This window comes from Leptopilina boulardi, unplaced genomic scaffold, assembly GCF_019393585.1.
Source record: "Leptopilina boulardi isolate dan_hultmark-lab unplaced genomic scaffold, ZJU_Lbou_2.1 LbouV2_367, whole genome shotgun sequence".
NCBI lineage: Eukaryota > Metazoa > Arthropoda > Insecta > Hymenoptera > Figitidae > Leptopilina > Leptopilina boulardi.
The window spans coordinates 2,171,480-2,193,825 of record NW_026137937.1 but is presented as its reverse complement, the minus strand read 5'-3'; the positions used below and the strand labels follow the sequence as shown (position 1 = coordinate 2,193,825).

General features: G+C 27.4%; 1 protein-coding gene and 1 long non-coding RNA gene across 5 annotated transcripts in view; one reads left to right on the top strand and one right to left on the bottom strand.

Annotated features, from left to right (window-relative positions):
- Nucleotides 1-8: 8 nt before the first annotated feature.
- LOC127287053 (uncharacterized) lies at nucleotides 9-7,449 on the top strand. Its single transcript, XR_007843831.1, has 3 exons — nucleotides 9-121; nucleotides 1,106-1,209; nucleotides 7,052-7,449. It is a non-coding gene; the product is annotated as an uncharacterized LOC127287053 (long non-coding RNA).
- LOC127287042 (visual system homeobox 2-like) overlaps nucleotides 1,888-22,346 on the bottom strand; it is a 101,499-nt gene continuing 81,040 nt past the window's right edge. For 2 of the 4 annotated variants that reach the window (XM_051313756.1, XM_051313758.1), the window contains exons 4-6: nucleotides 6,497-6,671; nucleotides 5,960-6,136; nucleotides 1,888-5,457 (exon numbers count right to left, since the gene is read on the bottom strand). In XM_051313756.1, coding sequence (XP_051169713.1) covers nucleotides 5,294-5,457; nucleotides 5,960-6,136; nucleotides 6,497-6,671 — 516 coding nt within the window. In that variant the 3' untranslated portion in view covers nucleotides 1,888-5,293. Of the gene's footprint in view, nucleotides 5,458-5,959; nucleotides 6,215-6,496; nucleotides 6,672-22,346 lie in introns of all 4 variants that reach the window. The other 2 variants (XM_051313754.1, XM_051313755.1) reach the window with 1 other exon arrangement.

Here is a 22,346-nt window from a genome sequence, read left to right as displayed (position 1 = left end):
GGCAATATGGCGGCACCGGCAGCAACATGAAACAGGCCCTGGCATGAACAGAGAAGTTTTGCTTTATAAATTCCCATCAATTGAGGAAGAAATAATTAAAATTATTGCTGAGATAAACTAGGTAAATATGAAATTATAATTTATTCAATTTGTTCTATAATTCGCAAAAAAAATTATGTATACAAGTAATTGAGACAGAGTTGCCAAATTATTATAGAATTCGAATAATCGACCTCAATTTTTTTCACGTTTGTTATATATAATTCATGACTATTGTTATTTATAACCATAAAAATCAATTGTTTATTTTATTGAATTGCGATAAAATCCTTAGTTTCAAAGAATTTTGGTAATTTTTGATAAATTTTTTAACCTAAAAAAAATTACCGTTTTTGCTCATCGACCGGAATCGCATATAGGTATCTGGTTGTTTTAATGTATCGAAAAATAAATTTTACAACGTAAAAACATATTGTCGATATTTTTTAATGTTTTTACATTTTGTTTCGAAAGGAATATTGTAACAATAAGATTAATTATTTTCATAGGTTAATCGTATTAATTATTTTCAGATAATTATAACGTCGATGCAATTCACGTTTTTATGATAAACGTTTAAAAATAAAAAATATATTTCACAAAATCTTTTTGGTTTCTTTTAAAATATAAAGAGTTTTTCTTTTTTATAGTCAAAAAGTAAATTTTTATTATTTAGAATTATAAAAATTTGAAAAATTCTTTCATACGTAAAAGTAAATTGTTTTGTTTTTCATAATATTTTTCATATTTCTAAATTATTGTAGCTTATTATATAACAAGTTGTAAATAATAATTTTAAAATATGAAAAACTAATTTGCCTCATTTTTCTCCCGATTGGAAATAAATATAAAAATATTTTTATAAATTATAAATATTTAAATAATAATAATATTATTATTATTATTATTATATTATTTTTTCCATTTCTATACATTATAATTTGTTATGATAAATTATATTTACAATAAAGCAAGTTATAAGTAATTTAGAAATATGAAAAATTCTTTTTCTGCTTTTTCTCAATCTGTCTAAATATTTTTTACTAACACTCAACCTCTTTTTTAGGTTAATTTTAAATAACTGAATAATTGTCGAATCTGAAATGAGCATGGTGTGAATTTTCAAGGTATTTTTAAAATAAATCAGGAATTTACAGTCTACAATATACGGTGAGTTATTATTTTTAATAATATGTTATCAGTAAATATACCAATTTATTTATTATTTATACAATTATTATAATAATTTACAGTGTTTCCAGCAGTCAGGGAAATTTTTTTGTCAGGGAATTTAATTGAAAGTCAGGGAACTTTTTAAAAATTTGCCAAAAATGAACATTTTTATGAATTTAAAAAATTTTTCAGTTTAAGAAAAAGTTTATAATGCTAATAAATAAAATGTTTTTTATTATCTTAAAAATACTTTAATATTTGATACTTTTCATTTTTTTAATATAAAATATTTATTTAAAAAAAGTTAGAAATAGGTTAGAAAAAAGTCAGGGAATTTCAGGGAAAAGTTAGAGAATTTTTTTTGTACTTTTTGCTGGACACCCTGAATTTACTTTATTTTCTAAATGCAAGTTGAAATTATTTTTTTTTTTAAATGAAATTTGAAATTATTATCCAAATGAAAATATTTGATACTTTTTATCAATTACTTTCATTTTTCTGTTTTAAAAACATTGAAAAATATAAATTAATTTGAATCATAATTTTCATTAAACGGCATTATAATTAAAAATTTGTAAATAAAATTAGTAAAAAATTTATGATATAAATTAATTGATATTCAGAAAAGGTTTTAGAATAAGACAAGTAAATATTTGTTGTTCATTATTCAGAAACTTTATTTTTTAAATACACTAGCCGACTACTGCATGCGTTCGGGGCGTTCGGAATCCTGAACGAGATCTAAAGTGCTTTTGTCTTGTTTTTTGTTTATTTTATTTTATTTTTTTCGTTAGTTCTAGAGAACATATGAGGTTGTTATTTTTCGTGTTTAGTTTCTTTTTAAGTAATAGCGCGTTATACATTATATTTTATGTATAATCTAGAGCCTGTTCGCGTCGAGGCGTTCGAATATCATTCTCTTATAAAATACAGATCTCTTGCACATCCTTATATATTCCACACACGAAAAAGAATAATTAATTATATAATTTTTTTTTTTCATGTTTTTCTCACAAAATAGAAAAAGTATATTTATCACAATTATGACACTGACAATTTCATATTCGATGAAAGCGTCAGTTTTTTTTTTTTTTTTTTTTTTTAAGACAAAATGGAAAAAATCGCAGAAAGAATTCGATCGACCGAACGCGACGCGACCACATATATCGGATTTATATTTATATATATATATATATAATCGTATTTATAATATTTATATACAGTGGAGAGGAAAAGGATTCGATGCTTTTCGGATGTACATTACATTTAAAATATATTATGCAACCTCCATAGCACGATTATATTGCTAATTATTTTTATTCATATTTTTCATATTAACTATAGAGATCTTTCTTTGCACAATTTAATTTTTTTTTATATCATAAATACGCAATTTTTGTAATTTTGAAATTTAGAAAATAAGAACAATTTCTTTTTTATTAAAAAGAAAATGTTATAAATTCTTATGTTTTTTTTTTTGATAATTTAGAAAAAATGTGCTAAAAAACGTAATTTTTATTTTGAAAAATTCTAAACTTTAGAAAAACTTATTAAAAGCTACAATGAAATTATAATTATTTAGTAATACTTAAAATATTTTTTCCAAATTTTTTTTATAAATTTGATATTAAAGTTTAGAATTTTCTTATAGAAAAATTTTTCTTAACTTTCATATCTATGTTTTAAATCATAAAATATTTTTCCAAAAAAAAAATTTGTTCATTATTTTCTTTCAGTGTAATTTGAATGTAAAAATTGTAAATTCACATTTTTTTGTTTTGTTTGTACGATAGAAATTCGAAAAAAATATCGCAATTTCCGAGGAGCGTCATTATCCTATTAATCCACCTTCGTATTTTTATAAAGTATAATGCCTTATGAATCTAAAACTTATGTTGATATATTGCACATTTGACAACAGTTACGTTTCTTTAAGTACTCGGGTATAGGAAGTTTGTTAAAAATTCATTTCAATTGTCGCGCTTTCTTTCTTTCTCTCTTTCATTTTTTTCGCTTCATTTATTTTTTTCTCTTTCTCTCATTCCCTCAAATAGTCGCGCGCGCACATACATTCATTCACAAATTATTTCCTCTCGCACCTCGCACGGATTTATTCATATTTACTTTGTTTCAGCATCTCATTTTCACTTGCCATTACCGCTATCCTTTACAAGCTTCGACAGTTTCGTTGAAAGTTGCACAATAGGTACCTTTGAATTATCTTTTTTTCTTTTTTTTCGATGTGAGCTTGAGTATCTTTTAGGTTTTCTCTTTTATTTAAATTTTCGTTTTTTTTCCTGCTTAAATCTGACGTCTGGTTTTTCGTTGCGAGTTATCATTGAAGTTACTGAAGTCGATATTTGCTTTTATCCATGACTCGTTGCAAAAAGCGAATGGAAAATGTAATTCGATTTACGAATTGAGCACTTTTGCATGACTCCAAATTACACAATTCTCGGTTTGCAAATGGAGTGGAAAAATGGACAAAGCTGCGTCTATTTAAGCTAAAAGCCACGTAAAATTAACATGATAATTTTTTGTACAGATAGAATAATCTTTCAAATTTTAAATTAAATTAAAACAAAATAATTTTTAAACATATTTACATGGTTAATTTATTATAAAATTTAATTATTTATAAAATAATTTAAAAAAATTATTAATTGTAGAAAAATAATATTTTTTTATTTTAATTTTATTGTTTAAATAATTTAGATTAGAAATGTCCATTTGATTAATCAATTTAAATAATTAGATAAATAAATATTTTTAATTAAAATTTCTAAAGATTAAAAATATTTTTACAATAAAAGAATATTTATTTTATTCCAGTGCGAATAATCCTGTAATTTGACTTTGAAAATTTAAAAAAAACTGTTTTATTTCAACAAATGATTTTTATTTGTCAATTATTATATCCCACTTATTCATACAAACTTTTTAAAGTCATGCAAAAGTGTTCAAAATTTGTAAACTTAAAAAAATAAAACTACAAATTAAAAAAAAAAAACTAAATATTTTATGTAGAATCTTTGATTAAATTTTTATTTGTAATTGATACTATATGTTTATAAAAAAATTGTCTATATCGTTCAATTGTATTCTCAGTTTAAATATTACTCGTTGTGCTTCATTTATAAATTTTTTTTTTGTATTTAAAGAAATTCCTTTCGATTTGCGACACCGAGAATTTTTTGTATTTTATTAACGAATAACTACTTACTGCCACGTTTTCATAGATAAAAACTATACGCAGTTCTTTTTTTTTACACGTGTAAGTCAGCTATTAACATATAGATATTCGGAATACCGAAGTTATCTTCAATCTTTGATCCGATTTATTTTTCAATTTTACAATTGTCGATGCATTTCAGTATTTTTTTTCGTCTCAGATATATACACTGAGTTTTCATTTCGTTGCTGTCGATTAGACTTATTTCTTTACTTTCCAAAATTCGATTATTACCACACCTGTTTATATTTTGCGCAATGATACGAAAATAATTCCTGTAAGGCTGCCAAATTATTTTTCTATAGTTAAAAAAATTTTCTAATTAAAAAACAAATTGTCCACTTTATGTTTTTCATTGCGTATAAAATATGAAATAGGATTATTTTTAAAATTATTTTCTGATTCGAAGAGAAAAAATTTTTTTTTTTTAATATTGAATTCAAAAATTTGGTTTTTGTGAACCAGCACCAACCGTCTACTTACAATTTTTTTTTTTTTAATTTAATTTTTTGTGAGAAATTTACACATTATACGCATTCAACAATCGAATCGCTCGGGGAAAAATTTATATATATATATAATAGTCATTATATGAGAGTATATTAATACTTTTATCGATAGTGTTTAATGACTTTTCTTGTTCGGAAATTTTACTAAATTTTTGAGAATAAAATGCTTTCTTCACGTTGCGTTTAACGCTTTTTGCACTTTTAATGTATTTCTTTTTTTCCTTTTAGGCATCTAGTTCTTTAACGTCTTGCTTAATTTGATAAAACATAATTGTTTACAAGTTATTCTATTAAGCAAGAAGTTAAGATATTCACTTTTAAATAGAAATTTTTAATTTCTTTACACAGAGGCGTGAAGCGTGCTAGGTTGTGCTGTAGTTTGATACGAAGTACTTCCTGGCGCTGACGCCGGTTGCAAACTTAACTGCAACTGATGTTGTTGAGCTTTCGCTCTTAGACACGCGATGCTTTCATTTCTAAGCTGCTCTGTATCCTGAACTCCACCTAAAATTAAAAATAAATTTTCAATTAGAATAAACAAATTCAACGTGCGTAGCTTTGGAATTAAATTCTATTTGAAAAAAAAAATCCTTTATACTTTTAAAATTAAAAGTTTTGTAGCAATAAGAAAAATAGATCTAAAAATTAAAATTTGTCAATTTTCGAGTGTCAAAAAATGTAATTACAATGCTTAATAAGTCTGGAGTTGACTTTTCAAATTTTTTGTACATCTTTACTAAATACTTATTGTAAAGACATCAGAAACGACTTTAATTAAAATATAATATGATGGCATTGTTGAAACATAATAGTTTTGATTTTACATAAACTGAAAAAATAGACGTAAAACATAAAAATAAAATAAAAGACTTAAATTTGAATATGACTTTGAAAAAAATAATACATGAAAAGTCGACGCATGTGATTAATTTTGGAATAATAATAATAATAATAATAATAATAATAATAATAATAATTTTCTAATAATATAATTAAATATACTTGCCCGAGGATGATGATGGACCCATGCCGTCTTGACTCTCCTGTCCACTCTCGGAACTAGTAGGCCCTCCCTGGTGATGGTTGTGGTGAGGACTGCTTCCGCTTTCAGGATGGTCATTTCCGCTGTCCTCGCCACCCGATTTCAGATGCTCCGCCGCCTCAATGGACTTTCGATGCATCCCTACAGGGCCACAGTCAATCAGTTCACGTTGATTATTTTCGAAATCTTGACTAAAGCTGCTTGACTTAGAATGTTGCGCTGATAGAAATGGACAGAAAAAGATTCGAGAATTTCGAAAGATTAATCATTTTTTAATTTTGTTAATCTCTATCTCTTATATTTTTCTGGCACATTTTTTTTTTTTACTAATATATGCTTTTTTATATACTATCCGGATTTTCTTATGTTTCACAAAAAATTTTATTAAAAATTTTTTTTTTGAAACATTTTAATTCGAAACTCTCGAGAACTAAAAAAAATAAAAGAAGCGAAACATAAATTGCGAAAATAAAAAATTTTTTATATAAATTGTGTATTTACCTAGAAGCCATGGTGCAACTGACTCGTTTTCCTTGGCACTTTTTAGAATAGTTTCCGGCAACGGTAGCGAATGTCTCACCATTGCCCCATAAAGACCATACTCGGCCATTATGGTACTCCTACCCCAACATTTCTCCGTTTTTCGCCATTTCGCCCTTCGATTTTGAAACCACACCTGTAATCATAAAATTTTTGTTATAGAAAATAATAGAAAAATAATTTTATTTTCGTTTAACGAAATTGGTTTATTTGCTGGGATTTTGATTCACATTCAAAAATGTTTTCGTTATTAATTAAGTGATTATTAATAATAATTATGTTATTAGTCAGAAAAATTGGCGTTCATATCGACGCCAAGTTCTAGAAAACTATACCTAAGTCATATTTTCAAGATTTTTGTGTTATTCGATTATTTTAGGTTTAGTCTCGATGCCACATTTATTTTTGTCAAATTTGAAAATGAAATTTTTTAAAGCTTTCTATATCACCGACCGGTTAATAATTTAACTACATGTTAGTACAGCGCTGACAGTATTTTAATGTTTCTTTTTGCAGATTCTATCCTCAATGGCTTGTGGTGTCACGTACTTGAAAGATAAGGGCAAAAGTAAAAAAGGGTATCTTAAAGGACACAGAATTCTTCATATTCAGACATTTTAGAACTCGGTCTATTTTTACGGTTATTTTTCACATTTTCTGAATGGAAATTTAACTTGAAAGTAGGGATCTCCGAGGGCTATTTAGTTTTGAAAGAATCTCCTTAAAGCTTGTTTAATTGCGATATAAGGAAACTGGAAATCATGGAGTTGAAAATAATTATTAAGTTGTTTAATCAGTCTATAAATTGATTTATTTAAATCACAACAAATCCTTAAATAGAAGGCTATATGAGATCACAGTAATTTAGATCAATCATGTGTACAAACAATTTAATAAAGTACTAAAGATTCATATAGAACAAAAAAAATGACCCGGCTTTCCTCGCGTACATTATTACAATTATTGACTATTCAAAGAAATCTCTACGAAATTCAGGGAATCAAGACAATGATACGAGGAGTAATTACAAGATAGCCTATGGACAGGCACTAAATTTATAATACATTCTTTTCATTCGTTCGTTCTTAATTTATTGGAAAAGTTTATTACAAAAAAATAATTTTTTTTTTATTTAACTTGAATGTAGGGATTTCCGAGAGCTATTTAGTTTGAAAAAATCTCCTTGAAGCTGAAAATTTGTTATTAAGGTAAATATTTTAATTTATTGGAAAAGGCTGCCGAAGCTGTCACTTTGTTTTGTTTTCGTGTCGTTATTCGAGGAAAAAAATGTGTAGCGTTCGTATAGTGTCCTCTGTTCAAGAATTGTTATTCTTTATTTATTATTTATTCTTTATTTATTTGTATAAAATAATTATTATTTGAATCAATTGAATGGTATTTGTTTCAAATACAAAAATTATTGGTTCAAATAGAATTTATTTGGTTCAAGTAAATATTTATATTTGATAATAGTCAAGTAATCAAGTATTTGAATCAAATAATTTTTTTTTCAGTGTGTTTAAGTACCAAATGAATACTAAATAAAAATCTTACAAAAAATATTTTAATTAATTAAAAATGACGTCACGATAAAAATTCCCCGCCCGTGTAATGAATACAGAGCCCGCTTTATTTTTTTTGCAATTAATTTTTATAAATTAAATTAAAAATTTATTAATTAAATTTAAAAAGTTAGGTATTCTTTTAGAAATATTTCTTTCAGTACCAAATAATTATTCCATTGACGCAGGTCTTTGGTATATATATTATATAGGCTTTGTTCGGTATCAAACTCGTGAATGGGTCAGTTCCGTTTTGTGATTAACTAGCAAACTAGAAAATCTCCAAAGCGAGAAAGCAGAGGGGGATGAGGTTGTTATCCAATTCTTCATGGTCCAGAATCCAGTTAGACTTTTTGCTAACGATTCTTTCAATTCGACCACCTACTGTGCCTGAGTCGCGTGGCAAATCCAAACTCCCTGCTTCTCGCAAAGTATCAGTTTTAATGACCTAAACTTTGTGTAAACTTCTAAACGGGCACGATAAATGTATTTTTTTTCTTTTTTTGATCATTCATACGAAATATTTGATAGAATTTTAATGACTTTAATATTATATTGAGAATTGAATTTGTTAATTTTTATTATCACAGAAAATTGTATATTGTATTAAAATATATATGATATTATTTCAATATAAAAAATTCGATTAAAATATACTTAAATTGAATTAAAATAAAAGCATTATGCATCTTCCTTTAAATACAATACAATTTGATTAATATTATTTTTTAAAAACCTTTTTTAATCTTTTGTTGGCTAATAAAAATTGTTTGTGATTCCAATATATATTTTTGATGAAAATTTTTTGTTTCTTTCATTATGAAAGCAACAAACCTGAGAGGATTCGAATTCCTATATTAAAAAGTGTCTAACGCAAAACTTTGCAACGATTAACGCACCTGACAAACATGGTCTGAATAGAATTTAGGTATAAATAACAGTTAAATGTCATTTCTACTATATAAATGGCAACTATATAGAAATTTAAAAAAAAATTTTTTTTAGAAAATTTCGTGCTTCTAAAATTTTTACCACAAAAATATTTTAATAACATAACAAAAGGTTCTATATATTTTTAAAACTCTGTCTCTTCTATAGTTATTTTTCAATTTCTATACAGTGTTGTGTTGTCAAAGTCAGAGATGGATATCGCTTATATTTTATAAAACTATTCTTCTCTTCATTATATTGTATATATCTGAAATAAATTTCTCTCTGTATTTGGCCTTTATTAGGGGGTTCTTTATATACGAATATAATATCCGAATTAAACTTTTCGTACGTGACGATCGCTGAATGTTATTAAAACGCTAGGCACGAATGATTTTGTGGACCATGTGGATGAGACAGTAGAAAGTGGTGGAATGGGAGGGGGGCATGCCTGAGGGAAGGGCGTGTACCAATTTGTAGCAACAATGCTAAAGTCACTGACAGAATTGGAACGTAATTCAAATGAATGAAAACGCGTTGCCCTGTCAATTTGCACTGCCACCCTGGAATTATTTTCCGCTTACGTTTGATCGAACTAAAGGCTTTTTATATGTATACGCAGTATATAGATTTTGTAATGGTCATAGTTATTTTCATATATATATATACACACACACGTAAAGTGTAACAAGAATTACATTGTTGCTTTTTATATAACGATAAAGTAAAAAAAAAAATGTTTTGTAAATGTCAAGTTGTAATTATATACTTTACCGGAAAATTACACTTCTTTACAGAAAAATTAAAAATATATACGCGGAAAAAATTTCACCTTTTGAACAAAAAATGTAAATGTAAAAACTCAAAAAAGGTCGTAATATTTTTTTCTTTTTTATCAAATAGAAATTAAATTTGACAAATGAAAGAAAGAATCAAACACCTCCTTCTCGTATAGAAAGCAAAGGTTTAATTCATAACTATGAAATACAAAATGGAGAGAATATTGAAAAAGAAATCAAAGCAAGTCTCTAAAGACAAAATAGAGGTTAAATTCGACAAATTAAACATTCCAACTCCACCTTTTCACATTAACATTTTTTGTTTAAAAAGTAAAAAACTGCGAATGCGAAAAAGAAATTTTACCGGAATCTTTTTTCATTAATATTTTGTGCGAGGTTCTTTAACTGCAAAATTTAATTTTTCCCATACTTATATATCACTCGCGTATTTATCGATAATAATCGACGAGAAAAGAGTCCTTACGTTAAAAAAATTTTAGGTTATGTTTGTGATTTTTGGAAAGGAAATACTCAGAGAATGAATTCTCAATTTAAAACACTTATGTTTAAGTCAGGGAATTTTAATCCAACGGAAAGTATTCATAGTTTTTGTATTTTTTAATAAAAATTTTAATCATTTTATCTATTTTTCTTTTATTAATAAAACTATTGTCTACTTAAAAAACAATATAAAAATTTAAACAATGTAAAGTTTTAAAATATTCTAAAAATTTTTAATCAAGGAAAAAGAAAAATTCGTTAGGAAAAAGGGAATTTTGAAAAAGAGATTTTGCGGCCACCCTGCCTAATTAAAAATAAACTTTTTATCCTTTTTATCCAAGTAAACACTAAACATAACCTAAAATTTTGTTGACGTGAAAAAACGATTGGAAAACAAAAGTTTTAAACTGAAAGTTTCAATAAGAAAAAAGTTCCAAAATTTAAAGGATCCAACATTTATTTTTCCAAAAGTAAAAAATTCCAATTTATGAAAGTTTCAAAATAAAAAGTTTTGAATGTGAAATAAATGAAGAGTAGAAATATTGTTTGAAAAAAATTAAAACTGTAAATAATATATAGAATTTCCAATATTTTTTTCCAATGTTGTATATTAATTCTAACATTTTTATTATTTATTTCAATACTTTTTTTTAACTATTTTAATATTTATAATTTAACTAAAATTTTTAATTTTACTGTTTACAATTTAACTGAAATTTATAAGGTCACTATGATTTTGGAAACAACGATTGTCAATGTACATTGAAAATAACAAATGAAAGTTTTCTGACTTAAAGTTGCATTTTCAAATTGGAAAAATAAAAGAAAACAATGTTTGAAAAAAATGTCCTTTGGGAAAATAATACTTTGGGTCCTTAGGTATTGGAACTTTTGTCCCTATACAACAAACATCCTCTTGTGTTGTGGAATGTCACATATATTATAGAATATATGAGTTATAGATATAGGTTTAAAAAAAACTGTAGTTTAGATAACAAAAATTTTGTAAAACTTTCATTAAATTGTACTAAACACATTAATTTTATTAAAACTGATAAAAATTAGGTATTTTAGAACAAAGTTTTTTTAATCAAACAAGCCGAAATTCTGTTTGTAGTAATAATGAAAAGACAATTGAACAAATGCCAACAAAATGTATTGTTACACAATTCAAAATATTTATTTCAATGCTTCTGTGTTTTTAACTAATTTTATATGCGCGCAAACGAATTTTTTCATGAAGATTGAAAATTGACATATAAGACTGGGAATTAAAGGTTAGGGGGGGGGGGTAATATTTTTTCTGCGTATCTACCCCTTCGTTCTTTTTTTTGTATTTCTTCTCCACCTCCTCTTTATTGGCACACCCCGTATAATAAGGAGAGAGTTTGTATTTAGACGACCATGCGCAGTACTCTGTTGGCGTATCATCGATCAGACCGACGACTGACTATTGGACCAAAACAAGAGGATGAGAATGGAAATGGAAATAAAGAGAGAGGAGGGTAGATCGAGCGAGGTTGGAAAACGTTAGAGAAGTAAGGGAGGATATCAAAGCGAGAGGGAGAGAGAGAGAGAGTTTAAGGGATGAGAATAGAAAGAGATAGCATTATAGTACTATAGAAAAGAAACCACGGGGAAGTTTTCTTTAAATCTTAGAAATTGGTTGCTCAACTTTTATTTTCTTATTCATTCAAGGATATAACATTTCTTTCAAAATGTTATGAATTCTTTTCTCGTCGATTTGTTTAATTGAAGGAAAAAAAATTGTTGCAAAATTCGTTCTTTTATTATATCTGTCCATAATCAGTAGTATATAAAAATTTTAAAATAATAAATTTTAAGCATATAAATAAATTTGAATCGATGGAAATAATTTGCAAAAAATGTAAAAATGCCTTTTTGTTTATAAAATAAAACGAATAATTTGATAAAAATTATCGTTTTAAAGTGTCATCACTCAAGTTGTTAATTGCTCTTGAAAAATAATGACAAAATCATGTATGGGTAGGGAGGAAAACAATTTACACATTTTATTATTCATTAAGTCGCGATATGTCATTGGGAAAAACGTGTCGATGAATTTGGAAGAGTGGTGTATGTGCGAATACGTGTTATTCTGCACATGGCGCATATGTATATATAGGTATAATTCTACTTTTCTCCTCACTATAGTATATAGGATGAGGTGATACTCGATTCGCATATTAACTACGGATTTATAGTCTTTACCTGTGCAAATTTGCGCACGCTGGCATCGTATACGCGCGGTATCGAAGATAATTGGAGATCTCGTTACTTTCCTCCGGTGACTGAAATTTACGATCAACCAATAATGAGATATCGGATCAAGGCTTTTCCTTCGCTCCTCCTACCGTGAGAATCGATCCCATTTCTGCGCAAGTTGTGCCAATAAAAGGCATCGAACGCTCACACAGTACCCTTTTCAAGAAACAGAAGAAAACGATTCAAGTGCAAGAAATACCAATGGCCTACTTGAAATTTCTCTGCTCAATTTCCAGATTAAAATGTCAAACATTCTTTTACATTGTGTTTTATCCGTAATCATATAAATTGGCAAAATTTTTTTTTTTTTTTTTTTTTTTTTCTTTAAAAAGGATAACAAATTATTTATATGTTCTGATATTTGCGAACCATCAATCGAAAAACAGATAATTTATTATCGAACGTTTTTTTCTTCTTCTAGGATCAAGTTTTCATCTTAACGGTTGTTAATTTTCCCCCTTTGTGATTGACGCAGAATGTGCGTCTGTAAATCAAATGGTGATGATCAGTAAATTTAATAATTCAAGTTATAGAACGATAATTTTTGTTCGAAGCATTAGATAATGAAATTTATAGGGTCGAAAGTCTCGCGTGGACGCATGAGATCAGATTCCCACAACTCAATGCACCCCATAAGCCAATTAATGCGAGTAAATAAGTAACGAGTGTGCGAAACATATTAGCAACTAACCCCGAAAATGAAGGACTTATTTACCACATACAAATAATGCAAGCGCGATTTTCACCTTCTCACTATATATTAATAGTTAAGTTAGATATAGAGACTATGGGGGGGTTGGGGGATGTCCCGCTGTGATGCGCCACGCGTCGGAACATCATTACATGGAACACTTGCTAACCGGGTTATCAGGGGGAAGGGACCAGAAAAGGTACGCGTTTATTCCCTGCTCTATGGTGACACTAATGAAATACACATGATTTAGTAATAAGATCTGATCAATTTTTAACCAAATTTTCCATTATCATTTTTGTTTTATTGACTTTTGTGCATCACTCGACTGTAAAGAGAGAAAAATTTATTCAGATAGATTTGCTTATTTCTATTTTTTTCTTTAATAGGTGAGAGATTATTGACTGGGCTTTTTTTTTTTTTGTAAAAGCAACAAAAGTGAATAATTATTTGCTATCAAAAATTTTATTTTATGTAGGTACGAAAATTTTTTTTCATAAAAAATTTCTTTGATTCAAAATAACAAGTTCCCACACTAAAAGAAGGATTGATTAGGGTACCCATTTTTTCTTGGATAAGGTATAGATATAATTTATTATTTTTTAGACAAATTTTTATGTATATTTCGAATTAGAATTTGACAGAATTTCATTTTAAACGAATTTTAATTAAACATAATCTTTAGGCAATGAACTTTTATTTGTCAGAATTTCTCTTTATCCAATTTTTTATTTAAAAGAATTCTAATTTTAACCAAATTTTAATTTAGCAGAATACTCATTCAACAGAATTTTAAGTGATTCAAATTTTTAAACGTCAAAATTTCCAATTCACCGAATTTTTATTTGCGCACGAATTGTTATTTATAGAATTTTTAAAAAGACAAATTTTTATTTCACCGAGATAGCAAATGCTGCGGATCGGTTGAAAAATGAAAGTGTTGGTTATACTCATCTAAATCTGAATTAACCCTTTAACTGCCGATGGTATAGATTTTAGCCGTCAAATCTTTGCAATATTAAGAAGTTAATCACTTTTCACTAATTCAACTGCGCCAATTTAAAAATGACTAATAGTTACGTAGAAAATTACTAATTTATTTAGTAAGGCTACTATTTTAATTAGTAAACTTTAATAAATGAATTAATAGTTCTTTTCTACTATCAATTAGTCAAAATGGTTACTAATTCAACGTATAATTCTAAAGTGAAATATATATGCGTAATTATAGTGTCATTTTATTTATTTATTTGGTAAAAATGCACTGATAGAAACAAGTTGGTATAGATCTTGCCACGAAAATATGTCAAAGTGTATAAGGTTAATTCACAATGATGTGCCAGTTATTTTCGCATTGCGAATCATCATCATCATTTTGTATGGTAAGCGTACAAATAATTCTGGCAGTATTAATCAGTTATTTCTATCAGTGTGAGTTGGAAATTGACTATTTTGGTAAAAATAAAATTAGAAAATTTTAATCATTGGATTTCTGTTTCGAAGGAGATTTACAAATCTAATATTCAAAGAAATACCACACGGAGAGAAGAGTTACACGTGCAGTATATTCTACTTAAAATTTTAGTATTAACTGCTAAACAGCGTAGACAGAGGAACTTTATTGCTCTTTCGCAAGAAAAATAATTACTTACCTAAACGAAATGCACAAACCTGATTGGTTGTCCACCATCAAGTAGATTGTGAGCAACCACATTTGTGCATTTTGTTTCGGTCGGTAAATTTTTTTTTCTTTCTACAGACGTGTAAATGCTCCCTTCCATTTTACTAAACAGAATAGTCCATTTAACTGTCTGTTTAGCCTATCCAAAATTAAGCTCTCTGTTTAGTAGATTCTACCGTCATAATAATCTACTACGCCCTAATTCTCTCCGTGGAAGAAATCATCTTTCACAATATGAAATTGCTTTACTTACTGTATAGTTAACGTCTATTCTTAAAAATAAAATATGGACTATAATTCACTATATACATGGGACGCTATAGCGTTTATAGATAAAAAGAAAAGTTAAATGGCCTTAAAGACTTAACAGAGTTGAAAAGTTAATACGTTCTAAAATACTAGGATATTGGATTATTTCTTTGATATTTGAGAATTATAAAGAAAAAAATTTTTTTTTTATTGCGTATAATAAACAAATTATCAAATTAAATGTGATACTCCATGGTTAAAGGAACCCTAGCTGCAAACAAATTTTAGGTTATGATTAGTGATAGTTTTACCTTGATTAAACGTTCATTGTTAATTATGTTAAATTAAAATCAATTTTTATTAATGTTTTGGATCTAATGAAGACTTAAACATCAGTGGATTGTATTAAGAGTTTTGCAGCTAAGGTCCCTTTCACCGTAAAGCATCACAAATATAAATGGAATTTTCTTTTAAAATCGAGAAACAACTCGAAATCTAGGACAATCATAATATTGGGTCATAAGTTACATTAGAGGTGGAATTTGTCGGAATGAAAATCAGTGAGAGGTAATTTTGATTTAATTTGGTGAGGATTTTTGTTCGAGAATGGGAATTACAGAATTTCATCGAGGTAAAGAGGGCGTGGCTGAAGTTCGGTTCATGCTTTTCAGTAATTTGGTTAGACAAGATTTATGTCTGGTACTGGCAGAATCCTAAAACCCCACTCTGTGCGAGCTACTCCCGCGAAACTATATATACTATATAGAATTCTCCTCGGTTATCTCTCTCTCTCTCTCTCGTGAGTTCGTTTCTCATTGCTATTGCGATGGTTTATTAGAATTTATAAGCGGTCCCGTTGACAATTGGGAAACGCCCAAATTGCTAGATATTCCACTCGAGATTTACTCCCGTTTCACAAGGCAAGCGCGCGTGTAGGGACAAGACCCTTATTTATTTGCCACCCGTTACATTGAAATCACCCGAGAACCCACCGGTCGTCGCCGAACTGACTGTTTTTCGATGTGCATTATCGGTTAATTTTTGGGGTGAGACGCGCCCAACTGGAATTCATCGCTTTGTTTGTTCCACGTTTACGGGACTCGGATCTTTTCGTCCTTAAAATCAGCTTCCAACTAGATATATATACTCTCGACAAAATATGACCAATTTTCCCTTTCAGAATTTCCAGATTGTAAATCTAAAGAACTCGCGGTACTTAGAATAAATTCGAAACTCTATTTTCTAATTTTGTATATATACATTAAATATAAATTCTAGAAATTACTCTTTTTTTAAGAAGAAAATAAAAACCAATTTCTGTACAATTTTGGTTATATATATAATTTAGTTTCTTTTAACCCTTTGAGGAGAAAATTTTTTCTAAAAAAAATGCAATTTTTTATTTTTAAACAATTTCTTCTGAGAAAGTAATTAAAGTTTTTTTTTTAAATCTTTGGTTAATAAACATTGCAAGAAAAAAAATGAATTTCCTCCTCTCTAAATCTGAATTAGTGAAATGTGAGCTACTAATTTAAATTAGTAAGAATTTCCACTAATTTTTAGTCAGTTTTTACTAAAACTTTAGTAAAAAAAAAATTTAAACTACTAAATCAAATAATAATATTTTACTAAAAATTAGTAAAAATTCTTACTAATGTGAATTAATAGCTTACTAAATCACTTTCACTAATTCAAATTTAGGTAGTACAGATGCTAACTGATTTTTGCTCTCGAATCGAAATTAATAACTATATAGCTAAATTATTGGTTACACGCATAGAAGAAATTTACTGTGGCAGCGAACTATTTGCTGACACGTCAAATTACGTTTGATAATATAGGGGACAGCGAACAAATTTGCTGTAGGGTCAAAAAAGTTTGCTTTAAGAGTTCATTTTTAAACATTTTTATTTTTTATCACAGCAAATTTGTTTGCTGTTCCTATTTTAGAAAACGTAATTTGATGTGCCAGCAAATACACCCAGAGAAAAATTCCATTTAAACCAAATATATTTTATTTCAGTTAAATAAACGTATATTTGTCTCAGCACCAACTAGACTTTTTATTTGTTTTAAAAAGAAATTTTATTAGACATAAATAAAACATATATATTTTCTATTGTGGCACTAATAAGCAGCCGATGAAAAAAAATATTAAATGTGATACCACGCGCGTTTTATTTAATTTGATATTCTATTAACCAAGATTTCTCAATTTGTGACCAAGATTGCGTTGTGACCAGGCAAATTCTCATTCGTCTGGCATCAATTTTTTTGAAAAAAATATTATTTTTAGGTTCTTTTTATAGGCTTCTGTATTGCAAATTTGAATTCTCTATCGGATAGAATTGCTTATTTTTTTAGTTGATGTTGTTTCTACCTTTTTTAAAAAAAACTGCCAAATTCTCATTCGTCTGGCACTTTTAAGCATAGGATATACATTAAGCACTAAAAACAGCGTAAAACTAATAATTTTTTAACATTTTTCGATTTTCTTGATTTAAAATAATACTCACTAAATTTTTAAGATATTGCTAAATCCCAATCTTTAATTTTCATTTTGTATATATAATTATATTAATATAAATAAACAAATAAAAAGTCCTTTTTTCCTGTGAATCGTATGAATATCACAATAAAATCGAAATATTTTTTATTGTTAGACACTTAAAGTACTCCTACAGATTTGTGATTTGTAAAATTATGTTCTAGTAGAACACACATAATTTGTGGGACGCATGATTATGTTCTAAAAATCATTAGTCATAATTTACATTTTATCGAATGTTATTTGTCCTAATTAGTTTTGAGCCGAATTTTAATTTGTTCGAAATAGCATTTGGCATGATTTTCATCAATGCGATTTTCTATATTGCAGAATTTTTATATAACCGAAAATTCACTCCACAGAATTTTTATTTCTACGAATTTTTATTTGTCAGAAATTTTATTTGCTCGAATTTTCATTTAACATAATAGGCATTTTAAAGAATTTTTATTGGGTAGAATTTCATTGAATAGAATTTTCATTTGTTCGAATTATTATTTGATATAATTTCCATATAATCGATTTTTCATACTACAGAATTTTTACTTAACTGACAAATCATTTAATAGAATTTCTAATTGATAGAATTTTCATTTGTCCGAATTTTCAAATGGCCGAACAAACAATCGACAGAAAGATTTCAGCGCGATTTTTAAAATCAACCAATCACAATTTTATGAATAATTTTTGATTGGTTCATTTTAAAAATCGCGCCGAAATCTTTCTGTCGATTGTTTGTTCAGCCATTTGAAAACTCGGACATATGAAAATTCAATCAATTAGAAATTCTATTAATAGGCCAGTCAATAAAGACAAAAAGTGCCATTAAATGTAGACAGGCAACTCTAACCGGAATTTGGTAGTTTGGGGGGGTAGTATAAAGGCCCCACAGTTTGCTCTCGATTTCCGGTTGCAGAAGTTGTTGTAAACAATGGTTGAAGTTGGTGAAAGGTGGTTTTTGCGTGCTCGTTGCTTTCCTCTACATTTTAAAGGAAAAAGTTGTTATTAGAAAAAAAAGGTATTAAAAATACCTACAAAATGGTGGGTCGAAAGTTAAAATCGGATTATTTGTTTAAAAGTTATTGAATTTAAACCATTAAAAATGGTACTTTTTTAATTGTTTAATAACTTTGTTAATAATAATCCGATTGAAGTGAAACTTTCTGAAAATGTGCCCCTCGCGATACTGAACAAAATGAAAAAACTTCGAGTTTAAACGGATGAATAGTTTATAAATTATTCCATTTGTTAATTAAAAACATGTTGTTTTTCAACCTAATTTCTACAGAACGATATGGAGCGAATTCAATTTTTTTTCTTTCATTTTACTCTTGAAGAGTGATACTATCATGTACATAAAAGAAAGAATTGAAATTCATTAATTAATTGCATAATTATGGATAAAGAAAAAAGGGTACGTTTTTTCGTTATAAACAATTGAAATTACTCGACCAGTTTTTACTCTATCGAATTCTAATAAACGCAATTGAATTTCTTTTTTCTTTACAAAACTTTTAAAAAAAAGAAAAACAATCTAGGTCAAAGGGGGGGGGAGATAATTTTTTTTTTTCAAAAAAAGCCTAACACTATAATTATTAATATTTTTCATTCAAATTTACAGTAGTTGTAGTTTAATATGTGTACTGTTAAATAAAAAATTGTAAACATTGCAAAATATTTTTTTATTATTTATAATGACAGTTAAAGACAGCTCATCATTTTACCTTGCTCCGGAAGGCGGAGTGGGGGAACTCGTGGCGCGTAGCAAACGCCGCCACAAGATCAAACTCGCCCGAGCAAAATTACAAAATTTGTTATAACTCGGTTAATTATTAACCGATTTTAATCATTCTTTTTTTGAATTCATGTTATTTTTTCTCCTCTTTTCAAAAATATATTTACATTTTTAATAAAAAATTTTTTTTTGCTAATATTTAAACATTTTTTTTTTAATAACAAATTTTTTTTCACTAATTCAATTTTTTTTTTAATTTTTTTTTAACTGCATATAATGATAGGTATTTTAGTGTCTTTTTATGTTTAACGTTTTTTAAAATTATTCATACACATTCGTGTAGCACTATGTCATTTTTTTCATAATTTAAAAAATTTTGATTTATATTACTTTTAAATGAGGGATAATAAAACATACACATTGGAAGTAATTTATTATAAATTAATTTTATTTATTATATTTTTAAGATTAATTATTATTAATATTAGTAATAATTTTATACATATTACAATTACAAATCGTCATCATGATGTTCATGCTCATTAAAATTATCCTCATTTAAAGTTTCACACATTTGAAAAATATTATTTTCATTCATATCATCATTTGTATATTCATTCATACCATCGTTCGTATTTTCATCATATAAATTATTATTAAAATACATTAATTTTTGTTATATACATTAAAACATCATTACATTATTTTAAAAGTAATATAAATCAAAATTTTTTAAATTATGAAAAAAATGACATAGTGCTACACGAATGTGTATGAATAATTTTAAAAAACGTTAAACATAAAAAGACACTAAAATACCTATCATTATATGCAGTTAAAAAAAAATTTTTAAAAAAATTGAATTAGTGAAAAAAAATTTGTTATTAAAAAAAAAATGTTTAAATATTAGCAAAAAAAAATTTTTTTATTATAAATGTAAATTTATTTTTGAAAAGAGGAGAAAAAATAACATGAATTCAAAAAAAGAAAGATTAAAATCGGTTAATAATTAACCGAGTTATAACAAATTTTGTAATTTTGCTCGGGCGAGTTTGATCTTGTGGCGGCGTTTGCTACGCGCCACGAGTTCCCCCACTCCGCCTTCCGGAGCAAGGTAAAATGATGAGCTGTCTTTAACTGTCATTATAAATAATAAAAAAATATTTTTCAATGTTTACAATTTTTTATTTAACAGTACACATATTAAACTACAACTACTGTAAATTTGAATGAAAAATATTAATAATTATAGTGTTAGGCTTTTTTTGAAAAAAAAAAATTATCTCCCCCCCCCTTTGACCTAGATTGTTTTTCTTTTTTTTAAAAGTTTTGTAAAGAAAAAAGAAATTCAATTGCGTTTATTAGAATTCGATAGAGTAAAAACTGGTCGAGTAATTTCAATTGTTTATAACGAAAAAACGTACTCTTTTTTCTTTATCCATAATTATGCAATTAATTAATGAATTTCAATTCTTTCTTTTATGTACATGATAGTATCACTCTTCAAGAGTAAAATGAAAGAAAAAAAATTGAATTCGCTCCATATCGTTCTGTAGAAATTAGGTTGAAAAACAACATGTTTTTAATTAACAAATGGAATAATTTATAAACTATTCATCCGTTTAAACTCGAAGTTTTTTCATTTTGTTCAGTATCGCGAGGGGCACATTTTCAGAAAGTTTCACTTCAATCGGATTATTATTAACAAAGTTATTAAACAATTAAAAAAGTACCATTTTTAATGGTTTAAATTCAATAACTTTTAAACAAATAATCCGATTTTAACTTTCGACCCACCATTTTGTAGGTATTTTTAATACCTTTTTTTTCTAATAACAACTTTTTCCTCTAAAATGTAGAGGAAAGCAACAAGCACGCAAAAACCACCTTTCACCAACTTCAACCATTGTTTACAACAACTTCTGCAACCGGAAATCGAGAGCAAACTGTGGGGCCTTTATACTACCCCCCCAAACTACCATATTCCGGTTAGAGTTGCCTGTCTACATTTAATGGCACTTTTTGTCTTTATTGACTGGCCTATAAATGATTTGTCAGTTAAGTAAAAATTCTGTAGTATGAAAAATCGATTATATGGAAATTATATCAAATAATAATTCGAACAAATGAAAATTCATCTGAATGAAAATTCTATTCAATGAAATTCTACCCAATAAAAATTCTTTAAAATACCTATTATGTTAAATGAAAATTCGAGCAAATAAAAATTTTGACAAATAAAAATTCGAAGAAATAAAAATTCTGTGGAGTGAATTTTCGGTTATATAAAAATTCTGCAATATATAGAAAATCGGATTGATGAAAATTATGCCAAATGCTATTTCGAACAAATTAAAATTCGGCTCAAAACTAATTAGGACAAATAACATTCGATAAAATGTAAATTATAACTAATGATTTTTAGAACATAATCATGCGTCCCTAATTTGCCGTGCAGAAATTTTGACCGGGCCCTGGCCAGGGCCAGACCGGGCAAGACCGGGGCCACTTCGGGAAATCTGGCCTGCCCCCGGCCTGGATGAAACAATAAAACCGACCGGGGCCATGGCTCGGGGCCCGATCTGGTTCCCTGCTGGGGACCCGACCGGGGCCATCAAATTTTTCCCGATTTGACCACCATTCAAATGTTTGTGGTATGGTAAACCATACAGTAGTCATCTGCCTAACAATTTAGAGTGGATATTGTTAAAATTTTTGAACAATATGTAGATTTTGTTTAGAAATATGGTAAATTAGTAATCTACAATTTTCTCAAAAATTTTAGCAATAATCACTCCAAATTAATACGTGTCTTATTATACTGTATTCCCTAATGTATCATTAATAAA